The sequence below is a fragment of the Carcharhinus amblyrhynchos genome, chromosome 2 (genome assembly GCF_965287045.1).
Source record: "Carcharhinus amblyrhynchos chromosome 2, sCarAmb.v2.hapA, whole genome shotgun sequence".
NCBI lineage: Eukaryota > Metazoa > Chordata > Chondrichthyes > Carcharhiniformes > Carcharhinidae > Carcharhinus > Carcharhinus amblyrhynchos.
In genome coordinates, this window is record NC_137325.1 from 137,469,078 (window position 1) to 137,488,192 (window position 19,115).

The 19,115-nt window shown below is 45.1% G+C and overlaps 1 protein-coding gene across 1 annotated transcript in view; it reads left to right on the plus strand.

Moving 5' to 3' along the window:
- obscnb (obscurin, cytoskeletal calmodulin and titin-interacting RhoGEF b) overlaps positions 1-19,115 on the plus strand; it is a 696,366-nt gene that overhangs the window by 101,545 nt on the left and 575,706 nt on the right. Inside the window, exon 11 of the mRNA XM_080214757.1 lies at positions 13,001-13,276. Coding sequence (XP_080070883.1) covers positions 13,001-13,276 — 276 coding nt within the window. The remainder of the gene's footprint in view (positions 1-13,000; positions 13,277-19,115) is intronic.

Genomic DNA, 19,115 nt, shown 5'->3' on the forward strand with positions numbered 1-19,115 from the left:
TAGATAGCCAATATCTTTTCCCAAAGGTAAGGGAGTCTAAAACTAGAAGGCATGGGTTTAAGGTGAGAGGGGAGAGATACGAATGTGTCCAGAGGGGCAATTTTTTCACAGAGCGTGGTGAGTGTCTGGAACAAGCTGCCAGAGGTAACAGAGGAGGTGGGTACAATTTCGTCTTTTAAAAAGCATTTAGATGGGTAAGATGGATATAGAGGGATATGGGCCAATTGCGGGCAGTGGGGATTAGCTTAGGGGTTTTTAAAAAAAAGGGCAGCATAGACAAGTTGGTCCAAAGGGCTTTTTTCCATGCTGTGAACCTTTATGACCCTTTGAAGAAGAAACATAGGGTCATAGAGGTGTACAGTACACAAAAAGGCTCTTCGTACATTGAGTCAAAGACAAACCATTCAACTATTCTAATCCCATTTTCCAGCACTTGCGTGCACCATAGCCTTATATGTCGTAGCATCTCAAGTGTACATCTAACTACTTCTTAAATAGGAATCTTTGCCTCCACCACCCTTTCAGGCAATGTGCTCTAGATTCCCACCAGCCTTTTACTGAAAAAGATCTTCCTCACATCCCATCTCAATCTCCCGTCCCTTAAATCTATGCCCCCTGGTCATTGATCCCTCCACTTAGAGATAAAGTTTCTTCTCTAGGCTAGGCTATCACTATGTCACTTATGATCTTATATATCTCAATCATGTGATCCCCTCAGTCTCCTCTGCTGCAATTTCAGTGTATCCAATCTCTCTTTATAATTTAAAATTTCCAGCAACATCCTGATAAATCTCCTCTGTACCCTATCACATCTCTTTAATAATGTGGATTCCAGACCTACACATAATACTCTAACTGTGACCTAGTCAACATTTTATAGTTCCCATGTAACCTCTGCGCTGTAATGTTCTATGTTCTATGTTCCCTGCTGCTAAACTCTATGTGTTGGTTAATAAAGGCAAGTATACTGTCAGCCTTCTTAACCATTTTACCCACCTGCCCTGCTTAAAGGACCGGTGATCCTTGGTACTTCCTATGCTCCTGCCATTCATGATTTTTTCCCTTGCCTTGTTTGTCCTGCACAAATGCATTAACTCACACTTATCTGGATTGACTTTCACTTACCACTGACCAGCCCATCTATATCCTCCTTTATTTTAAGGCTATCATCTTCATTATTTATCACACTACCAATTTTCATATCATCTGCGAACTTAATGATCAATTGACCTACATTTAAGTCTAAATTATTTTTACAAACCACAAACAGCAAGACCCCAATACTGGTCTCTACGGGATCCCACTGGACACAGCCTTCCAATCAAAAAAAAATCCCTTGACCATCACCCTCTGCATCCTGCCACTCAGCCAATTCTGTATACAATTTGCCAAATTTCCTTGGATCCCATGGGCTTTTTCCTCCTCTATCAGCCTCCCATGTGGGATCTTGTCAAAAGCTTCACTGAAGTTTCCTTGAGAAGGTGATGGGTCTTCATGAATTGCTACTGTCCTTGTAATGGCATTAAATCCACAACTTAGTAGGAAATTCCAGGAGTTTGATTCCGCAACAATGAGGGAATGGAGATATATATCGAGTTCAGGGCGGTGAAAACTTGGGATGCTTCTGTGTCTTTCTTAGAGTGGTAGAGGTGATAGTACTGGGAGATTCTGCCATAAACTGGATAAGTTGCTGATTTGCATCCTATAGATAGCACCTACTGCAGCAACTTTTAACAAGTGGTGATGGTTCTGAGTCCATTGATAAGTTTGGCAATTAAGTGGACGGTTCTGTTTTAGATACTATGCGTGGTGCAGCTGGATCACTCAGATAAGACTTTTACATAGTGGAAAAGATTTAAGGAGTCAGGAATTGACTCACTTGTCAAAGAGCATTTACCCTCAATCCTGCTGTTGCAGCCATGTTGTTGATTGGTTGTTTTAATTAAGCTTTTGGTAAATGGTGACTCTCAAGCTATTTGAACATAAGAACAAAAGAAATAGGAGCAGGAGCAGGCCATCTAGCCCCTTGAGCCTGCCCCGCCATTCAATAAGATCATGGCTGATCTGTTGTGGCTCTGTTCCACATCCCCGCCCTCTCCCCATAACCCTTAATCCCCTTGCCCATCAAAAACCTATCAACCCGTGTCTTAAAAATATTGAGCGAGGCAGCCTCCACCACTTCAACGGGCAGAGAATTCCAGAGATTCACCACCCTTTGAGTGAAGAAGTTCCTCCTCAACTCCGTTCTATATCCCCTTTATCCTGAGGCTGTGCCTTCTAGTCCTACTGTCCTTTCTGAGCGGGAAGAGCCTCTCCACCTCTATCCTATCCACCCCATTCAACATCTTATACGTCTCAATGAGATCTCCCCTCATTCTTCTAAACTCTAACGAGTACAAGCCTAGTTTATTCAGCCTCTCCTCATAGTTCAACCCCCTCAACTCCGGAATCAGCCGAGTAAACCTCCTCTGCGCTCCCTCCAAGGCCAAGATATCCTTGCATAAGTACGGCGCCCAAAACTGCACACAGTACTCCAGCTGCGGCCTCACCAGTGCCCTATACAGCTGCAGCAAGACCTCCCTACTTTTATATTCAATCCCCCTCGCTATGAAGGCCAGCATTCCATTCGCCTTCCTGACCACCTGCTGCACCTGCAGGCTGGGTTTTTGCGACTCATGCACAAGGGCCCCGAGGTCCCTCTGCGCTGTCCCATGCTGCAGTTTTTCGCCACGTAAGTAATAGTCCTTCCTACCATTATTCCTACCAAAGTGGACAACCTCACATTTGCCAACATTAAATTCCATTTGCCAGTTCCTGGCCCATTCGCCCAGCCTATCTAGATCCTTCTGCAGACTCTCCACACCCTCCACACAATTTGCCGTTCCACCAATCTTGGTGTCATCAGCAAATTTCGACACCATACACTCGGTTCCCTCCTCCAGATCATCCATGTAAATGGTGAATAGCTGAGGCCCCAGTACCGACCCCTGGGGCACTCCACTAGTCACCAACCGCCAATCCGAATAGCACCCATTGACCCCCACTCTCTGCCTCCTATTTGACAGCTAATCCTCTATCCACGCTAACACCCTACCCCCAACTCCATGCCCCCTGACCTTCTGCAATAACCTCTTGTGAGGCACCTTGTCAAACGCCTTCTGAAAATCAAGAAAGACCACATCCACCGGCTCTCCTCTATCCACCGCCCTAGACACATCCTCATAGAACTCCAATAAATTCGTCAGACACGACTTCCCCTTAACGAAACCGTGCTGCGTCTGCTCTGCCAAACAATTCTCCTCAAGCTGCCTCGGTATTTTCTCCTTGATCACGGATTCTAACATTTTTCCTACAACAGACATTAAACTAACCGGCCTATAATTCCCTGCCTTTTGCCTGCCACCCTTCTTAAACAACGGCGTAACATTAGCCGTTTTCCAATCTTCCGGCACTTCCCCGGAATCCAGCGACGTTTGGAAAATAATCACCAAGGCATCCACTATCACCTCCGCCATTTCCTTCAGAACCCTCGGATGCATTCCATCCGGTCCTGGGGACTTGTCCACAATGAGTCCCTCCAGTCTGTCGAGCACCGCCTCTCTAGTAACAAAAATGTCATTCAGGCCCTCCACTCCTACCATCTTTCCATCGCTAACACCTGGCAAATTATTCACGTCCTCCTCCGTGAAGACCGAAACAAAAAAGTTATTCAGGGCCTCAGCCATTTCCCCATCCCCTACCACTAAGTCCCCCCTCTCATCCTCTAAGGGTCCAACGTTCACCCTAGCCAGCCTCTTCCTTTTTATGTTTTTATAAAAACTCTTTGTGATGTACTTAGTGAGGTTGAAAGTCATGGCATTGGACCTTTTCTCTGATTGTCTGGTCCTTAAGAGGCATGCATGTTACCTGCTATTATTCAGTCTAAGCATAGGTCCAGCTGTATTTCACATAGGTTGCTTGATTCTAATATTGATACAGTCTTTCGAGTTGAAAGAGTAGCTTTGGATGTTTTGTGAATTGAAATTTAACATCAGTTTGTCTTTCTCTGATAATAGAAAATGCATACATATTCATTATGTTTTGCTAATATACAATCAGCTAGGTTTGCTTCTAAGTGGGGAAACTGATTAAAGTTAAGATAGTCAAGTGGTTGAGCCCTTAAAAATTGGCACGGAGACAGGTTTGTTGTAACTGTGAGGGTGCCTCGATGTGAAAATTCCCTCTGAATCACTTTTAAAAACTTTAAAATAGAATAAGCAGCCAGTCCATCATTGTGTAGGAGGGGGTGGCGCTCGGGAAGAATCCCTTCATGGGATGATCTTTGACTGTGCCCCCCCTCAGGCAGGCAAGGTGGGCCTGGAGGACTGTCAGGAACATTGACACCGAGTCTGTTTCATTTCTCTCTGGAAGGCTGATCTGCTTTCTGCCACATGAGAAACTGAAGGCAAACTGGGAAATCCCGTTCAGTCTTCTGTTAAAGTTGCTCTTTAATAAGGCTCCGAATAAACCTAACTGCCTGTCCACCTTGTGGGGATGGGTGGCCTTCATGGGCCCCAAACTTGTCTCCTCCAAAATGGCCAGTGCTAGGAATGGCATCTTGCAACTGGCATGCCAGCTCTCTCAATCCTGTTCTGGGAGTGCTCTGAAAATTCAACCCTCTTAAATCACTGAATGAGACTATAAACCATTAAACTATTAAAATATCAATAACAGTGGCTTTAAACACTTCAAACCTTTTCATCCTGACTAAAAGAAATTGAGACATTGACAAAATGGATTGCAGAAAAAGCTGCTTAATGTGAGCACTTTTTTCTTTGAACTTGATGTTTTTATTTTTTCTCACCATAAACAAATGCAAAAGATTAAAATGGTAAAAAAGGTTAGAATTGTCTCTGACAATAATCGTCAGAGCTGTTGACAGAAATATAAACAAAACAATGTTAAAAGGCACTTTTAGCTTAGAGAATCAAGTTACATGCACGGCCAGGTGTTGATAAAATAGATAAACAAGAATTTGATGATGGTAATTGGTGTGTACAAAAGTTGCTTCCTTCCAAAGGTACCAGTGAGAAATGGCTATAGAAAATATGTGGAAAAGTACAGTAAGAAATGGTATGAAATAAATAAATACATTATAGAATCTACAGTGTAGAGGGAAGCCATTTGGCCTATCAAGCCTGCACTGACAACAATCCCACCCAGGCCCTATCCCTGTAACCCTACATATTTACCCTCTTATTCCCCCTGACACAAGGGGGCAATTTATCATGGCCAGTCAACCTAATCCATACATCTTTGGAGTATGGGAGGAAACTGAACACCCAGAGGAAACCCACACAGACATGGGGAAAACATGCAAACTCCACAGACAGTGACCCAAGTTCGGAATCGAGCCTAGGTCCCCGGTACTGTGAGGCAGCAGTGCTAACCACTGTGCCACCGTGCTGTACTTTAGATTGATAACAATGAATAAGATCAAACACACAAAGTAAGAGACAAAGAAAATAAGACAAATCATTATTAAAAATAAATAACAACAATAATACCAAAAATAATCAGTTATTCGTCCTGTGTCTGCGGGTGCTCAGGTTTCCTCCCACACTCCTAAGATGTGTGGGTTCGGTGGATTTGCTATGCTAAATTGCCTCTTGATGTTGGGGGACTAGGTAGGGTAAATGCATGGTGTTATGGGGATAGGGCCTGGGTTGGATTGTGGTTGGTGCAGACCTGATGGGCCAAATAGCCTTCTTCTGCACTGTCGGATTTTATGATTCTATGATAAAAATCAAATAACATATATATAAAATGAGATGATGAATGGTGCTGGATTAGTGTGTGGATGGGGTGCTGTCTGTGGTTTAGTTAATGTGAACAACATTCCCATTATTGGGATTCACTGTCAAAAGAATTTATCGCTTTGTAAGCATAATGCATGCATGATTTTTCCCATCTCAAATAACTCTCAAATAGGTTGGGCATGTGGGTTTCAACCAGTTGAGGGTGATGCCTTTAATGGCAGCTTTGAGCAAAATTTGTAAAAGATAGTTATATTTTTGTTTTTCCAGCCATCTGGAATTGTATTCAATAGAATAGTTAGTGGGGTGTGTGTGGGATTTCCATGTGGAATATCCCAGCCAATATTTTGAATATCCTATCCCAATAATTGTAACCACTTTAAAGGTGTTGTTGCCCTTGAACTCGGGTCAACTGACGCTATATACAAAGTCACTTAAACTCTTGAATTATTTAATCTCCTTTATTGAACTGTACCAAGTTACCTCAAAATTACACCAGGCCTTTTGGCTAAGATCAAGTGTAGTATTCAACTAAGCTGTGTTTGGTTGAAGTCATTAGGTTACATTTTAGCTTCATTTGAAGCAATTTTTAAAAGCGGCATCTCGGCCTTTTGGCTAAGATGCAAATAAGATCAAACCTTGGTGGAGGAGATATGCCTACTCCAGTCAGCTTGGATCATGTAGATCAAGCCCAAGACAGGAGGTGAGAGCCCTGTCTTGTCAGCCTAGATCGGGAATGTCTCAACTTGTTGAGACTCTGAATTGGACTTGATTGGATTGAATTGGAATAAAAACAAAAAAAATCCAAAATTACACAGGCATGAAACTTTGTTATACGCAAAGTAACTAACCTCTGACTTACTTTGTTTACAAAGTAACTGACCTCTGAGCTACTCCACTATACACACAAGTATTGAACAGGTATCAAGACTTCACAAAATCTCCAAACTCATGACTTAGAGATACTACCCAAGGCAAGACAAACTAATCACATTCCCTGGGTGGCAGTGTGGCACAGTAGTTGGCATTGCTGCCTTACAGCGCCAGTGACCTGGGTTCGATTCCAACGTCAGGTCACTGTCTGTGTGGAGTTTACACATTCTCCTCAAGTCTGCGTGGGTTTCCTCTGGGTACTCTGGTTTCCTCCCACAGTCCAAAGATGTACAGGTTACGTTCTTAGGACGTGACGAATTGCCCCCTAGTATCAGGGGGGTTAGCAGGGGAAATACGTGGGGCTGCAGGGATAGGGCCTGGGTGGGATTGTTGATGCAGGCTCGATGTGCCGAATGGCCTCCTTCTGCACTGTATTCTATGATTCTATGATTCGTCCTTATGGGCTTTGTTCTGATGTCTCAGAGTCCTCAGAGATTTGTGGTCTTGCTGCACCGTCTACAGTGGCTGTCCCAGGTTACTGTTGCCAATGTCTCTTTGCCTCTACTTCTTCTAGAGGTCCTACACTGATCATGCTTCCAGTCACGTATTCATGGAACAGCCACTAATCAATCACAGGGAATATCTTGAGTCAGTGTTCTCTGCCCATGGGAATGGCAATGGGGGCTCAAGATTTGGTGAAAGCTGGAAATCATGGCTGCGATTCTCCCAAAAATGTACAGAGTGTCGAATTTGCGGGAAAACTGGTGTAATCACGCTTTCTTCAGTGAGACTTCAGACAATAATCTCCCACACTCTGTGCACTGCAGAAGTCACAATTGGGAATATCATTTAAAACTTGGGAGGCGCGGTCTATTCACGCTAGAGTCTGACAATTCCGGGCCTCTGCGCATGTGCAGTGGCCCCGAACTGTCAGCCTGCAGTTTGCTGGCCAGCTCGATCGCTGGCCAGTCAGGGACCTTCACAGTTCTGCTGCTCCACACCCCCCGCATGGCCTGATTGCGGCCTCCCCTACCATTGGTGGCCAGCCCTGCTGTCCCCAAACCATGCCCCCCATCCTGGACGAGCCAATCGCCAGCCACTCACTGCCCTGACTGACCACACCCTGCCAGCCCGCCTCAATCACTGGCCTCCCCCTGCCTCCATCGATTACCATGGCAGAGTGTCAGAGGAACCCCCACTCCCACTGATTGCCCCAAGCTCCCCCCCAGATCCTGCCCCCTAGGTTCTGCCCCCTTGGCACTGCCCCATGTCTGATGGGCAGTGCCAAACTGCCTCCTGAGCATAGGCACTTTGCTCCTTGGGTAGTGCCAGGGAACACAGGCTGGCACTGCCAGGATGCCGATGCTGAGGGGCACCACCCCCGCCACCTGACCCCCTGCAGGGCCCTGATTGCCCCCCCTTCACTCCAGCGGGATGGCCCTGCTAGTTGCCCGAAAGTGGGGAGCTAGTCTGAACCCTGCTGGAGTGATGGGAGATGCCATCGGGCCCAGAGAATTCAGACCTGCTAATCACATTTAAATTACATTAAAAGTAGATTTAAATCACTTAACTGGTGTCCCCACCCGTTTCCAGTGTGGCTCAGATGGCGTTAGAAATTCAGTGCTGGCGGATGTGCACACAGCAGGAAAGCATGTGCCTTTCCTGCGAATCGGTGGACATGCTAAAACATTAGTGTGGCAGGATGGGAGATCCCCCCCCCACCCCCATGAATCTTGTCCGTGCGATCACAGTTTCGGATTGTCACCATCCCTCGCTGGCGACCTAATCGAGTTCTTGTCTGCTATAGACATGGATCTAATTTTAATACATTTTAATAAAATTACGTCTAATTAAAGGCCATATGTTACCCTAGCCATCTGGGCATTGAGATGAGTATAGTCGCTGGGGGAGAGGGACACTGCTAGGCAGTCCTTTGTTTAACTGTTTGGGGAGGAGAGATTGGTGGGTGAAAGGGGTATGATGCCAATGATGTTTCGGGTGGAAGTGGGGAGCGGGGGTGTGCCTGCTTTGACTGTTTGGAGGTGTGGGAGGTAGAGGAGTCCAGCAATGTTTGGGGGTGGAATGGGAAGAGTGCCAGCATTGACAGTTTTGGGGGGTGTGGGTGGGGAGGAGAGATATTCTTTGATCACAGGAGTGGGGAGGAGCCCCTGACACCTTCATGGTGAGGTGGGGGGAGTGGCTATTTTTTCCCTCTGATTGGGGCACCCTTTAAAAATGATGCTCTGATCACAGTCTGCTTTGCCGATGTGTTTAGACCCCGCCCCTCAATGTGACAGCGTGAAACATACCCACTTGTTTTCAGTCAGATCCAGTCATCTGGGGTGGAATTTCCTGAAAAAAAGTTTTAAGCAGGCGATCTTACCAAAAAAGGTAATGCCAAATGAGCGTGAAAGTGGGAGAGAGTCGAGCCAATTGTTTGGGCGATTTTCCAGATGCAATTGTATTGCACTTAGGAAAAATAAGAGCTCGACTTGATTCTTGTCAGCAGGGGCAGGGGGTGGAGCCTAATCTTGCGGGAAGCTGGCTGCTGAGCTTTCGGGGTGCCATTGCGCAGATCTCCCAGTGCACTTTGTACACACTGGGAGATCGGAGGATGTCACCCTGCTGGACTCTGTCCCCCCCATGAGAGTTCCCTCCTACCCTCCCATTCCTTATGGAGCTTCCCGACCCTGCCCTGCCTCCCCCATCATGGCCCTGCCTGTATCATGGGCTCACCCCTTCTGGCCTTGTCCCCTTGCCACTGCCTGATGCCCAACCACAGACCCACCACAGGGCTTAGGCATTGAGTGTAAAATCACGGAATCCATCTTATTAGGCTTTTAAACATCCTGGCCAGTAGTCCTTCTGCCTCCAATCCTGATTCCAGAAAAATGGTTCAGGGCAGATGAGTACCAGGACATAATTCTGTGCCAGTCCAATTCAATGATTGTCTAATTAGGGTCTAAAAATTGAGCTCAAAATATATGGTAGCTCATGTATATTTGTTTGAATTATGCAAAGTAGCTGAACAGCAGAATACGGTCAAATTTGAAAACTGCAAATCCAAAGAGGGAAAGAAACTCTTTTTACCTGTTGGGAAAGAGGGAAAATAAAGAAAGAGAAAAATTAAAAACAGAAATTGATCACAACACTCAACAGGTCAGGCAGCATCTGTGGCTATTTAATGAGCTGCATTTATGGCTGCATTGGTGACAACCCCACCACAGACATTTTGAGAAGTCCTTATGGAATTAAATAGGTGTCAGAAAGTTAACTATCTCCCATTCAGTTCCACTGCTTTTAAAGGCGAGAAGCATGCATCCAACTGCTGCTGGGAAATGAGATGGTCAGCAGCTCTTTAGTTCTAGCTTTGTCTGTGGAAGTGATGGCCATTACTGGTATTGCAGTGGCTCAGAGTAGTAGCAATTGAAGGCCCCAGAAGAAATGTGAGTGAAGGGAGGGCTCTGGTGAGGGAGTGTAGAGGGCATGTGAGAATCTTCCAGCGTGGTAGGGATTGGCACTAAGAGAGTGAGAGGGGTGGGGTTGCATTTCATGGGCACAGGATGCCTGATCAGGAAGGCCTCCCCCGAGCAAGGGTTCCAAAGAAGAGTCATATTGGAGTCATATAAGAGTAAAATTTTAAGTCTTGTTTGTCTCTTCATATTTGCTGAAAGATCTGCTGAGCTTCTGTAACAGTGTTTTTATTTGCAAAGGTATACCTGGTGACCTGCCAATGTGGCAACGCCCCTAGCAGCATTGAATGATAGCAGTGGCAGGACCTCATATGGCCCTTAAGAACGTAAATTGGCCTGGGGCCTGAAAGCTGACCTCTGTCTTCCCCATCCCTGCAGAGAGTTGGAATTATAGAACCATAGAATCATACAGTGCTGAAGGAGACCATTCGACCCATCAAGTCTGCACCAACCACAATCCCACCCAGGCCCTATCTCCATACCCCATGCATTTACCCTCACTAGTCCCCCTGATACTAAGGGGCAATTTAGCCAATCCATCTAACCACACATCTTTGGACTGTGGGAGGAAGTAGGAAGACCTGGAGGAAACCCACACAGACATGGGGAGATTGTGTAAATTCCATTCAGACAAGCCGGGAATCGAATCTGGGTCCCTGGCGCTGTGAGGCAGCAGTGCTAATCACTGTGCCACCGTGCCATCCTTTTGGAACGCTGAAGGGCTCTCCACCCCCTGCCTTCCCACCTAATTATGCGGGAATCTACTTCCTGCATTTGCTGGGAAGATGAGATGGTCATTAAGTTTTGTCCTATGTCTCAGGTTGATGCTCTTTCCATCAAAATTGGAAGTAGTTAGGGATTTAATAGTTTTCAGGCAAGTTAGAGAAGTGAAGAGAAAGGGGAAAGAACAAAGGCTAAATGTGCAAGACAAAAAGCAAGGAATATTAATTTACAATATTAAAAAAAGGAAGGGCTTGTTCGGTCTAATCACATTTTCCTATTCTTTAAGAAAAATCATAATCTTACTTATTAGCCAAACTTTTTTGTTTGCAGAACAAGGGCCAGTGTTTGTCAAGAAAGGATCAGTTCAGAAAGAGATAAAGATTTGAGCATCAGCGAATGCTATTCTCAGCTGTGAAGTGTCCCAACTCAAACCTGATGTTAAATGGTCCAAAGGTGGAAAAATTCTCAGTCCCAATCAGAAGATTAAATTTGAATCTGGTGGTAGAGTTAGAAAATTAGTTATTCGGAATGCAGGGTTAATGGACAGAGGTAATTATATCCATGAAGCAGCTGGAGAGCAATTAATTTTCCATGTTGAAGCTGTAGGTTAGTAATCAATGTTGATGGCTTACTGTTGACTTTAATCTGTTTTCTGAAGATATTGTCAAAGTATAATTATCTCTCAACATTGCATTTTGCTTAACGTATAGAATTCTTTGGCGTTTCTCTCTTACTATTGCCATAACTTTGCTGATTACTAAAACTCTCTCCCCTAATCCTTCTGCCTTGTTACTCTCGCCTTGCTTTGAAAACAGCAGTTTGTATGTATGTAGTACCTTTAATTGAGAAAACTGTCCCAAACGGTTACACAGAAATATAAGATACAATGCAACCAAACAGGGGGAATAAATAAGGATTGGAAAAGAGTTGGGTTTGAAAGAAGGTTTTAATGGAAGCAAGGGAAATGAATAGATGGAATAGTCTTGACTTTTGAACACCACATTGGTTCAGATATGTTTCAGACTGGTGTGTTTTCCTGCTGGCACTGCAGAGAATAGAGCTTTGGAGGAATGATCCGGGTCCATCTTGCATCTCCATTCCATTAGTGCGATGCAAATCAGTTTCACTCTGGCCTCCAGCAGGATTCCTCATCCATCATGGCAGGCAGCATTGGAAATATACCTGTAATTTCATGCAGGTGTGATACCAATGGTTTGGCCTTGTGCGAAACTCTTCTTCCCTCCCATTTGTCATCGATTCTCCTGGCAGGGGTATAGGAGAATTCCACCCAAGATAACAAAAGGCATTCCTGTCAATTGTGGGTTGAAGGGAGAGGTGTATAAGAAGCTGGAGCCAGGGGAATAGAGCTTTGAAACAGTGGTAAGGCTGGAAGATGAATAAGTAGAGAATATGAAACTATTGAGAGATTTAAACACAAGGATGGGTTTTCAATTTAAAGCATTTGTGGATGTTGTTAATATGAACAATAGAATTATAGGTGACTGCAGTTTGTGGAGCAAAGAGAATGGAAAGGCTGGAAATAAGGATGAGCAATGGAATAATCAAGTTCGAATTTTTATAACACCATTTATGTGGGATTCAGCAGCATGTGAAAAAGGAATGGAGATGGGAGATGTCATGAATATGGCAGCCATTTTTCTGATGGGAATTGACATTCAAGCTTTCAAAAGTTGTGTCATTAAGGCAGAAAGAATTAAAGTTGGTTGATCAATTCAGTGGTGGGAGCTTGAGGGAATGAGTTTTAACTTTCCGAGTATTTAACTTGGGGAAGTTATGGCTCATCCAAAACCTTTCCCTGAATCTGTTCACCCTTTACCTGCTCCTCCTTGGCGTTCAGTATGTTTTTTCTTCTTCATTAAGAGGTTTTTAACATTTTTCTGAACCTGAAGGGCGTGGTGGTATATTGGCCCTCTTAATGAGTTCAGATTAATTCTGGGCCAGTTTGGAGATTAGAAATGTTTATCTTATTAAATTCACATTTTTGTGTATATAAAATGCATAAGTATATCGATATCCCATGTTAAGCCTTCACGACTTCTGATCTCACTTTGTTGGTTAGATATATTTCTGCCACTTCTCTGCTCAACATTTCAACTGAATTTTTCTTGATTGCAGAACTGGAAACTGGATTTGCCAATAAAGATTCCGTTCAGAAGGAAGTGGTAGTTCACCATTCGGAGAATGCAACTCTCAGTTGTGAAGTGTCACAATCCAAAACTGAAGTCAAATGGTTCAGAGATGGAAAACTACTCAGTCGGAGTAAAAAGATAAAACTTGAATCTGATGGTAAAGTTCGAAAGCTTATCATTCAGAATGTGGAGTCAAAAGATAGAGGTGAATACATATGTGAAGCAGCTGGAGAGAAACTGATCTTCAACGTTCAGGTTACAGGTTAGTGACTGTAGAAGATTCCCAGCATTTGTTGCCTCTTTAATAATTCCAGTGTTCATCTGTTACACTTTAATGAGTCTTGTCAATGTGAAGGAACTTTTTTTTACCTTTACCTTGACCTCCTTGGCATTGATCATTTTTTTGTTAGGGATAGGGAATAAAAGCAGGCAACTGGAGTTGAGGTACCGATGTAAATCTGAAATTAAAACAGAGGGAATGAGCTTTAACTTAACTTGAAGGGAGAGGTGTATAAGAAGCTGGAGCCAGGAGAATAGAGCTTTGAAACAGTGGTAGGGCTGGAAGATGTAATAAAAGTAGAGAATATGAAACTATTGAGAGATTTAAACACAAGGATGGGTTTTCAATTTAAAGCATTTGTGGATGTTGTTAATATGAACAATAGAATTATAGATGACTGCAGTTTGTGGAGCAAAGAGAATGGTTAGAAAACCCAACTGGTCAGGCAGCAGTTATAAAGAGAGAAACAGTTAATATTTCAGGTCATTGACCTTTCATCAGAAGTGAAGTATGATTTGGCCCAGATCTGTTTGAGTAGATGAACAGACTTAAAGCTTTGAGTGTTTCCCTATGTTCCTATGAAGATTGTGAGCCTCTATAATGTATATCAGCAACTTGCTTAGTACTAAGAACTTAAGAGTTTTTGACATAGTGATGATTGGGTCCTGCAGTGTGGGACTGGGAGGTACATCTGTGATTTCCAAATCCACATGGAGGTGAGTAATTTAGTTTCTCAATTTGCCAATGTCCATTGGACAATTTTCCATGAATGAAGTCATGGCTGGTTGCCTCTGGGCAAACCATTGTAGGATGGAGCAAGTGTTACGCCCTGCTGTATACAAAGTGCTTAACAGTTGTTTAGGCATGGGCACAGGAGGCATTTTCCTTTGTTTATCCATTATATAGATTAATTCACTTTCTGTCAAATGTGTATGGCCTTAGAAACCAGCTTGCGCTTGAAAAGCGGGCGCTCTGCAGCCCAGTTCATAGGCATATATGTGGTATTACGATGAAAAGAGAACAAAATTTTTCCAGTCATATGCGAGTGACATGGTGGCACTGTGGTTAGTACTGCTGCCTAACAGTGCCAGGAACTTGCGTTTGATTCTGGCCTTGAGTGACTGTGTGGAGTTTGCATGTTCTTCCTATGCCTGCGTGGGTTTCCTCTGAGTGACCCAGATTTCCCCCGCATTCCAAGGATGTGTAGGATAGTTGGATTAGCCAAGCTAAATTGCCCTTTAGTTCCCAAAGGTTTGCAGGTTAGGTGGATTAAGAATCATAGAATCCTACAGTGCAGCCCACTGAGTCTGCACCGATCACAATCCCACCCAGGCTCTACCCAGATCTTGGTAAGATGCTGTTTTGGAGAGTCAGCGCAGATTTAGAATATTACCATAGAACATTACAGCACAGAAACAGGTCTTTTGGCCCTTCTTAGCTGTGCCAAACCATTTTTCTGCCTTGATGGGCCAAATGGCCCTGTCTACACTGTAGGGATTCTATGGAGAGGATAAGAGCAGAATTTTCCCATTATTTGTCAAATTATCATCTTGGGCAGGAAAAGCAGTGTGTTGCTCTTGTGTCTTGGCTGGCCTGGTCCAGTTGAAATTGATGTAATTGTGAGCCCGAGAACAGTGTATCCATCACTGCCTTAATGCGGAGGAGGCCTATGAGATACAACACAGGCCACTGGTGGAACCTCGAAAGGAGTAAAATAGAACATAGAACATAGAACACTACAGCGCAGAACAGGCCCTTCGGCCCACGATGTTGCGCCTACCAGTTAAAAAACAATGACCCACTAATCTAAACCAATCCCTTTTCATCCATAAACCTATCCACGGATCTCTTAAACGCCCCCAAACTAGGCGCATTTACAACTGCAGCAGGCAGGGCATTCCAATCCCTCACCACCCTCTGGGTAAAGAACCTACCCCTGACATCTGTCCTATAACTACACCCCCTTAATTTAAAGCCATGCCCCCTCGTGCTAGCTTTCTCCATCCGAGGAAAAAGGCTATCTGAGGGCAGCTGTGAGCCTTCAAAGTCACAGGCAGTGAATGCCCTCCAGGTTCATGCAGTGCCAACTCCTGCAGAAGGTTTGAAAAGAGGGGAGTACGGTAGGATGAGAGAAGAATTGGCGAATGTTGACTGGGGGAGCGCGTTGGAAGGTAGGTCTGCTGAGGAGCAGTGGAGGATCTTTAAGGAGATCTTTCTTGGTGCTCAGCAGAAATTTATTCCGATGGTTAAAAAGGACCGTAGGAGGAGAGGTAATAAGCCGTGGGTAACGAAGGAGGTGAAGGAAAGTGTTAAATTAAAAGCGGAGGCGTTTAGAGTAGCTAAGAGTAGTGGGCGAGAAGAGGACTGGGAGAGGTTTAAATGTCAACAAAGATTGACAAAGAAGTTGATAAAGAAGGGTAGGAGAAACTATGAAGCTGGGCTAGCGCTTAATATAAAAAAGGATAGCAAGAGTTTTTATAAATATATAAAAAGGAAGAGGCTGGCTAGGGTGAACGTTGGACCCTTAGAGGATGAGAAGGGGGATTTAGTGGTAGGGGATGGGGAAATGGCTGAGGTCTTGAATAACTTTTTTGTTTCGGTCTTCACGGAGGAGGACGTGAATAATTTGCCAGGTGTTAGCGATGGAAAAGTGGTAGGACTGGAGGGTCTCAATGACATTATTGTTACTAGAGAGGCGGTGCTCGGCAGACTGGAGGGACTGATTTTGGACAAGTCCCCAGGACCAGATGGAATGCATCCGAGGGTCCTGAAAGAAATGGCGGAGGTGATAGTGGATGCCTTGGTGGTTATTTCCCAAACGTCGCTGGATTCTGGGGAAGTGCCGGAAGATTGGAAAACGGCTAATGTTACGCCGTTGTTTAAGAAGGGTGGCAGGCAAAAGGCAGGGAATTATAGGCCTGTTAGTTTAACGTCTGTTGTAGGTAAAATGTTAGAATCTATCATCAAGGAGGAAATAGCGAGGCATCTTGAGGGGAATTGCTTGATAGAGCAGACACAGCACGGTTTCGTTAAAGGGAAGTCGTGTCTGACGAATTTATTGGAGTTCTATGAGTATGTGTCTAGGGCGGTGGATAGAGGAGAGCCGGTGGATGTGGTCTTTCTGGATTTTCAGAAGGCGTTTGACAAGGTACCTCACAAGAGGTTATTGCAGGAGGTAAGGGGGCATGGAGTTGGGGGTAGGGTGTTAGCGTGGATAGAGGATTGGCTGTCAAATAGGAGGCAGAGAGTCGGGGTTAATGGGTGCTATTCGGATTGGCGGTTGGTGACTAGTGGAGTGCCCCAGGGGTCGGTGCTGGGGCCTCAGCTATTTACCATTTATATAGATGATCTGGAGGAGGGAACCGAGTGTATGGTGTCGAAATTTGCTGATGACACCAAGATTGGTGGAACGGCAAATTGTGTGGAGGGTGTGGAGAGTCTGCAGAAGGATCTAGATAGGCTGGGCGAATGGGCCAGGAACTGGCAAATGGAATTTAATGTTGGCAAGTGTGAGGTGGTCCACTTTGGTAGGAATAATGGTAGGAAGGACTATTACTTACGTGATGAAAAACTGCAGCAGGCGATGGTGCAGAGGGACCTTGGGGTCCTTGTGCATGAGTCGCAAAAACCCAGCCTGCAGGTGCAGCAGGTGGTCAGGAAGGCGAATGGGATGCTGGTCTTCATAGCAAGGGGGATTGAATATAAAAGTAGGGAGGTCTTGCTGCAGCTGTATAGGGCATTGGTGAGGCCGCAGCTGGAGTACTGTGTGCAGTTTTGGGCGCCGCACTTATGCAAGGATATTTTGGCCTTGGAGGGAGTGCAGAGGAGGTTTACTAGGCTGATACCGGAGTTGAGGGGATTGAGCTATGAGGAGAGGCTGAATAAACTAGGCTTGTACTCGTTAGAGTTTAGAAGAATGAGGGGAGATCTCATTGAGACGTATAAGATGATGAATGGGATGGATAGGATAGAGGTGGAGAGACTCTTCCCGCTCAGAAAGGACAGTAGGACTAGGGGGCACAGCCTCAAGATAAAGGGGGCGCGGTTTAGAACGGAGTTGAGGAGGAACTTCATCACTCAAAGGGTGGTGAATCTCTGGAATTCTCTGCCCGTTGAAGTGGTGGAGGCTGCCTCGCTAAATATTTTTAAGACGCGGGTTGATGGGTTTTTGATAAGCGAGGGGATTAAGGGTTATGGGGAGAGGGCGGGAATGTGGAACTGAGCCACGACAGATCAGCCATGATCTTATTGAATGGCGGGGCAGGCTCAAAGGGCTGGATGGCCTACTCCTGCTCCTATTTCTTATGTTCTTATGTAAGGTTGCACAGATGAGAAAGTGTGTCCTTGGACAGGCAAAGTCTTTTTTGACTTTGATTGTTGCTCATATCCAGGAAGATCAGGTGCCATCTGTAGGCTGTAGAAGGTGCCACCAAGTGGTTGCTTTCTGGGGTATTTCCTGTGGCAGTGGAGCAAGCTTTGCCACCCCTTCCTTCTCAAGGTTAAGCTTCTGCTTCTGGAGAGCGTGATGCCAGAGTTGATACTTTTTCTTCTTGAAGCACTAGAACAATGATTGCCAGTTCCACAGGCTCTTGTATGGTGGGAACCCTATTACAGCACTGGTGGGGGTGGGAGCGGGGAGGAGGGTGGGGGGCTAGAGGAGGAAAATTGCTCCAGGCAATCTCACCAGGGAACTCCTGTTTTTTGCATTTTGCGATCATTTGCTATTTATGCCCGGTAAATGAGCTGTGCAAAATCCCAGCCAATGTAACAGTCTTGACTTAATGGTCATCCTCTTACCTGAAGCAGGCAGCTGACTTTAGTTCAAGTCCCACTTGACGAGTTGTGGACATAAACAAGATAATGGCCAGAATTTTCTGGCCCCACCAACAATGCACACCTATCTCAGGTTCCCTGTCGGCCTGGGTTGGAGCCAATGGGAAATCCCATTCACAGCAGTGGGACTAGATGATCCTGTTGCCAGCCAATGTTGCGTCACCTCCCATTGCGAGAAAGGTGCTATGGGGAGGGCAGAGAATCACCTGTGACACTTCGGTACCTTAATGAAGGAGTTCGGCACATCTGGTCTTGCACACCTCGCCATCACTGCCAGCAACAACAGAGAATTCGGCACTCAGCCAAATCTACATTTGCAATAGCAGGACTGGAGAATCTCAGCCAAGGACAGAGAATTCTGGCCACTGTGTTTCGAATTAGACGACACTTCCCAAGGTTATGTTACGTTAAACGCACACAAATGATTATTCCAATATGCGCAGCTGTCTTTTGGCGTGTCTTCAGTATGTGCAATTTTCTGGAGAACATTGGAGAGTCTGGTGCAGGGGCTGCCACGAGTTGTGGTATACTTTGTTGTTCTCATAATCGGATCAACAGAAGCCAAGCATTTAGCAAACTTAGAGGGAGTACTGAAGATATTTCAAGAGGCTGGAACTTGCCTCAAGAAGGAGAAATGTACTTTTTCAGCCACTTATGTAACCTACCTGGAGTACCATGTATAGATGCACAAGGATTACAACTCATGGAGGACCAAATCAAGGCCATAAAGGAGGCACCGGCCCCCAAAAACACATCTGAGCTCAAGTCACTTTTGGGAATAGTAAGAACATAAGAAATAGGAGCAGGAATAGGCCATCTAGCCCTTTGAGCCTGCCCCGCCATTCAATAAGATCATGGCTGACCTGAAGTGGCTCAGTTCCACTTTCCCGCTTTCTCCCCATAACCCTTAATTCCCTTGTCTGTCAAAAACCTATCTACCCATGACTTAAATATATTTAGCGAGGTAGCCTCCACCACTTCAACGGGC